The following is a 5,984-nucleotide window of genomic DNA, read 5'->3' as shown; positions in this document are numbered from 1 at the left end:
CCCCACTTCCTCCTGTGGCCCAGATTTCTGCTGATGGGTCCTGGCTGGGCAGGTCTCTTCAAGGTGAGGATTCCACAATTCCACTGTAGTTTTCCCCACTACCTGTGGCCTGTCCCATCTACCGCTCCCTCCTTTCTCTGAGAAGGTGTTTCCAAGAACCCAGATGCCTCTTCCTTCCACTCCCCCACCCATATGGAACCCCAGGGTCAGAGGTGACTTTTGACTGATCAGAGATGGGACTGTTGGGTCAGGGCATGTGCACACAAGTATGAAAACAGCCAAAGAAGACACAGCTGATGCTCAATGACCTGTGAACTTTTTATTGGTATAAGGGCACCCTGCTCCTACTGCCTCAATGCCTCAGAACTTTGGTGTCATTGGTCTCAGACACCACTTTGCCATCCACTATCCTGCGGGTGGTGGTCTTTTGGATGGTTTGCATCGAGTTGCTGCTGTCCAGAGCATCACCAAGACTGTAACAGAAGACCAAGCCCCAGTTACAAACAGCCCCACAGAGTGGAAGGGAGACAAGAAGGATGGGTGGAGGCAAAAAGCCTCCTGGCCTCTACCTTTATCTCCAAATTCCTCTCAGTCACTTCCTCCCGAAAAGGCCAAACTTCATTTGTACCCTAAGTACAGCTAGGGGCAATACTTGGTTCATTCTCTTCTCACGGGACGGAACCTCTGGAACTGTTACCCCCTTGAAGACAGAGGGGCACCCACGGAGCAGCAGCCCAGTGCTCAGGGGATGCAAATGAACAGCAGCATATGGGGGTTTCTGCAAGCTCAGGTTTTAAGGAGAAGTTATCTTGGACCCCAGCATGGGTGGGCAGGAGAGCCCCACTCACTTGAAGTCTTCCCCGTCTTCCAGCAGGCGGCGGTACGTGGCAATCTCAGCCTCCAGCTTGACCTTGATGTTTAGCAGGGCCTCGTACTCCTGGGCCTGGCGCTGGCCCTCTGCCCGGGTCTGTGCCAGCTCTGACTCCAGGTGCAGCAGGACTCCGTTAAGCTGCTCCATCTGCATGGCGTAGCGGGCCTCCACCTCCCTCAGGCTGTTCTCTAAGTTGGCCTTCTGCAGGGGCACAGGGAGGAAGGTTGGCGTGAGTCCAGAGTCCCAGGAATGCCCATCCCTTGACACTGTGTGTCTTTTTTGAGCAGCTCCTATGTGCCAAGTACTAAAGTGAGGGTAGGAGCAGTGGGAAACAACTCTTTCTCAGCTAAAGGAACTCATGATGGAAGGGCTAGGATTTGGGCTAAGACAGGGTTGGGCCTGAGGCCACTGGACAGAGGTCAGGGGTCCAGAGAAGCAGGGGCAGGTGACGTGAGCGTGTTTACCACATTTCTCATGGAGTCCAGGTCGATCTCCAAGGACTGGACCGTACGTCTCAGCTCCGTGAGCGTCATCTCGGCAGCTCCGACCTCGGCAGACTGCGAGGTGACCACTGTGGTTCTCTCCTCAATCTGCAGGGTGGGTATGGTCCATCAGGCCCCTCCTTCCCCACCTGCCTCCCTCCCACATCCTGGCAGCCATCCCTTCCCCTCTCGCACCTGCTGGGACCAATACTTGTCCAGCTCCTCTCGGTTCTTCCGAGCCAGCTCATCATACTGGGCCCGGATGTCCGCCATGATCTTGCTGAGGTCCTGGGATTGGGGGGCATCTACCTCCACGGTCAACCCAGAGTTGGCAATCTGGGCTTGTAGGCCTTTTACTTCCTAAAAGAGACAGGAGCAAAAGAGAGGAGGGCTCAGGGTCAGAGCTCTAACAAGGCCCTTCATCTGTGATTGCCTCTTCTAGGAGGCCTACAGGATCAGCTGGAGAAGAGACCAAAGGAAATTCTTGGCTTGCACTCTGGGCAATGGCAATTTCGGGCTTTCTGCTCCCGGTGGATAGAAATGCCACCCACTCACTGATGGTGCCTGTCACTCACAGGTGGTTTCTCTCTCCTCACTTCACTTTGTCCCTCCATCCGGCCTCGTCCACAAACCTGCTCCTTATACCTTTTTTTCTTTTTTTTTGAGACAGAGTCTGGCTCTGTTGCCCGGGCTAGAGTGCCGTGGCGTCAGCCTAGCTCACAGCAACCTCAAACTCCTGGGCTCAAACAATCCTTCTGCCTCAGCCTCCTGAGTAGCTGGGACTACAGGCATGCGCCACCATGCCCAGCTAATTTTTTTCTATATATTTTTAGTTGTCCAGCCAATTTCTTTCTATTTTCAGTAGAGACAGGGGTCTCGCTCTTGCTCAGGCTGGTCTCGAACTCCTAAGCTCAAACAATCTGCCCGCCTCAGCCTCCCAGATTGCTAGGATTACAGGCGTGAGCCACCGCACCTGGCTGTTATACCTTGTTCTAGGCAGCTCTGCCAGCTCCATCTGCTCCCATTCCCCATCCTCCCCAGCTCCTAGTGCTAGCTGCTTCTTCTACCTTTGTCCTCACCTCCTTCTTTGCCCCTTATCATCTTGACCTCTTTGCACTGTAATTCAGGTGAGCCAGAGTGTATGTGGCCCATTGCATATGCTCTTCATCAGAATAGTCTGATAAAGAAGAGCCCAGGCTGGTAGCTCTAAACTTCCTTGCAAGGCTATTTGCAAGTGGCCTGCCCCATCTATTCCCCCACCCAGACTTGTCTTGGGCCCTTTGTGCCTGGCCAGTGGCCTGCCCCTGCTTGCCTCCTCCTGGTTCTTCTTCATGAAGATCAGCTCCTCCTTGAGAGCCTCGATCTCTGTCTCCAGCTGCAGCCGAGTGATATTGGTGTCATCAATGACTTTGCGGAGCCCATGGATGTCGCTCTCCACAGACTGGCGCATGGCTAGCTCTGTCTCATACCTGTGGGAGTGGAGGAGATCAGAGGAGTCCAGGTCCAGAACCTTCTCAACCCATGCCACCTCCTAAGTGCAGCCCTGTGCCCACTGTAAATTAGTGACTTGAGTCCATAATCAGATGGGAATCCCCTGAGCACCATTCTTGGCACTTGGGTGGCAGTATTCTTAAACTGGGTTACAAGAATGAATAATTAAATGAATAAAATGGTGGACCCTAACTCTCATCTACCCAACCCTACCCACGCCTGAACAAGATCCCAGTCCTGTGACCTGTGAGCCCCTCCCTGACCCAGCTGGGGGAGCAGACCATTCTTGGCTCCTCCCGGGCCTCCCACTCCCCAGCCCCCAGACTTACTTGACTCTAAAGTCATCAGCAGCAAGACGGGCATTGTCAATCTGCAGAACGATGCGGGCATTGTCCACAGAATTTGCAAAGATCTGGGGGGATTGTCAGAGAGGTTAATCCATGAATGGAAAGTCAACGATAGGTGGGCTGAGTGTGTGGAAGGGGTTACGGGTCTCAGTGAGAACTTCCTGGTCCCAGGAATAGCCAGAGGCTCTCCTTGTACACCTATCCCTTTCTACCTGTGTCCCCCTCACCCTGCAACTGTTCCCTCCTTTTCTGGATTCCCAAATCCCAGCACTCTGCCACTGCTTCGGGACCTCGGCAGGCTGGCTGGCTGGCCTGCTGGGAAGTGAGCGGCTACTAGCAAGTCCTCTCCCTGGCCCTCTCCTGGCAATTTTTCCTAGTGCACCTGCTCACCCCCTGCTGTGGGCCCCTCACCCCCTGGATTGGCCCCTCCCACAGGTAGGCCTCCTGTTTACTCTTAGATGACTCAGCCTTAGCCGCATCCGCTTAACCCTCTAACTGTCCCCACTCGACCAGAAGCCAGTGTCTGGGTCCTCCTTATGTCTTTTTCTCATCTCCCTCCATGCTGTCCACTTCCTCTGCAAAGCTCTGGTCCCTGTCCCCTTCCCACTATCTCTAGGAGAAGAGCTCTCCCATGCTTGGGCCCCTGTGGCCAGGAGTGTGGATGGAAATCCAGGGTATTCCTACCCCCCTCCGCGGGAGCGGGGGTTGGGGGTGGACGTAGAAAGCGGGGGAGGAGTCGATGCACCCCGCCCTGATAAAGTTCCTATCCTTGCGGGGGAAGAGGTAAGGGAATGTGTAATTGGAGGGTCAAACATGGCTGGAAATTGGGGCTCCTCCCTCTATGCCCCTTACCTGAGCCCTCAGGTCCTCGATGATTTTGAAGTAATGCGCCCAGTCTCTGACCTGGGGCCCCTTCTTCTCCAGGTGTTCCCGGATTTTGCTTTCCAGCCTCCGATTATCGATCTCCAGGCTCCTCACTCTGTCCAGGTAGGAGGCCAGGCGGTCGTTCAGCTCTTGCATGGTCTCCTTCTCGGTCTGGATGCCCCCCATTCCTGCCAAACCCCCGGCCATCCCCGCGGCCAGGCCCCCGGACCCCCAGCCGCTCCGGACGCTGGTGGAGCGGGACACGGAGATCCGGGAGCCCGAGCCCCCGGCGCCTGCATAGACGCTGGCCGCGCTGCTGGTGGGACGGACGCTACGGCTGGGCGCCTGGACGGAGCCCAGGGACCGGTAGTTGGTGGAGAAGGTGGTGGAGCGAGTGGTGAAGCTCATGCTGTCCGTGGAGGAAAGCGAGAGGACAGGACTCAGGGTCGGTAGGGCAGGGTGGCGGTGCACGACTGAAGTTATATGGCCAAGGGAGGCCCCGCCCCCGCCACCGGAGCCGCCTCGGAAGCCGGGCCGCAGGTGGACCGCAGCGGGAGCGCGCGCCCTCGCTTCCCGCCCTCCCCGCCTGCCCGCGCGCTCCGCACAGCCCTGCCAGGGCCACCCCCACCTGCCAGAGGCCGGTGACTAACCTGGGCGTTCAAGGGCAACAGGTGTTTTTGGCCCTTGAGGCGGTGGTTTCGGGCAGGAAATGACGTTATTATACCCCCTGCCTCAGGTAGAGGAGGTGCTGGCAGGTTGGAAGTTTGGGGGTCCTGGTGGTGGGCGGGTATTGGGGTGTGAGTCTCTGTAGCTGTCCCCAACCTCAGCCCAAGTTACCCACCTGCAGAGAGGATTTTGGGGCACGGGGTGTCCCGGAGCCCCAGGAGTCCTGAGGGAAAAAAAGCTGGAAGCTGGAGAAGAGAACCTCAATCCTGAGCCTCAGATCTCCTGGTTTACACACTCCCTCCCCAGTGCACTTGGTTCCCAAACACTCCCGCCTTGCTGTGTGCAGTCGCAGGAGTCATACAGATGGGGATTCTCCAATACACACAAGCACATTCACGCACCACTATTTGGGACTCCTGAAAACACACCTAGTCTCTGATCTCCCTCCTGCCTCCTTCCCCACCCTCCAAATCACTCCCAGGAGCCTTGGCCTCACAGGATCACACTGTGTGATTTGGACAAGAGACACATGCTCAGTCTTCATACCTGTATATAAGCCTTGCCTACATCCTTGGGTAAACTGGTATTTCCAGAGCACTTACAATTCCACAAATAGTAATTGGGCGCCTACTGTGCACCAGGCTCAGTTCTAAAAACTATGAGAACTGCAGTGAACAAAAGGGGCCAAAATCCCTCTGGGAGATGGTACAGTGCCCCACATAGCAGGGAGCCTGAGAGGACACAAGCATGCTCTGAAGCATTCTAGCTGGCACTCAGCTCTGCCTGCCAGTCTCTCTCCCCCTCCCTACTAAGATGTCTCCCCAGGCTCCTCCTTTCCCAGCCCTCTTCAAGGGGCCTGGGATCCTAAGCCTGTTCCTAGGGGACCAACCCCTCCTGGAAGCTCTCGTCAGAATAGGGGTGAGAAGGATGGAGGTAGGGAAGCTCCCCTTCTCTCTCCTCTGCCCCAAGCTGAATGACCACCCACTGCTGAAGGAACTAGGGGAAGCCTTGAGGTGTGGGGCCTTCAAGCACCTGCAGCTCATTTTTCTGGAAGGGCCTGGTATGACACGCCAGGCTGTGCTCTTTGCTCTGAAATGGACCTATTGATTCATATCGAGCTGCCAGCTGGACTGAGGAGAGGGCAAACAGGAGGGTGGGCCTGGGAGGGGAGGGACCCTGGGAGTAGTCTGGCCAGTGGACCAGCCAGCTGGAGGCACAGCTCAGATGCAAAGCTTGACCCTGGATGGTTCCGAGCCTGCCACC

At 56.3% G+C, this 5,984-nt stretch overlaps 1 protein-coding gene across 1 annotated transcript; it reads right to left on the bottom strand.

The window, feature by feature from the left end:
• Positions 1-301: 301 nt before the first annotated feature.
• Positions 302-4,518, bottom strand: KRT18 (keratin 18, type I). The gene is made up of 7 exons (XM_012652781.1): positions 4,044-4,518; positions 3,174-3,256; positions 2,666-2,822; positions 1,549-1,713; positions 1,336-1,461; positions 849-1,072; positions 302-473 (listed from the first exon to the last, which is right to left on the bottom strand). The coding sequence occupies exons 1-7, from the start codon at positions 4,461-4,463 to the stop codon at positions 353-355; spliced, it is 1,296 nt and encodes a 431-aa protein (XP_012508235.1). The 5' UTR covers positions 4,464-4,518; the 3' UTR covers positions 302-352.
• Between the last annotated feature and the right edge of the window lie 1,466 nt (positions 4,519-5,984).

Source organism: Propithecus coquereli, unplaced genomic scaffold (genome assembly GCF_000956105.1).
Source record: "Propithecus coquereli isolate 6110/MARCELLA unplaced genomic scaffold, Pcoq_1.0 Scaffold111, whole genome shotgun sequence".
In the NCBI taxonomy this organism is placed as follows: domain Eukaryota; kingdom Metazoa; phylum Chordata; class Mammalia; order Primates; family Indriidae; genus Propithecus; species Propithecus coquereli.
This window is presented reverse-complemented; position numbering and strand designations above follow the sequence as displayed.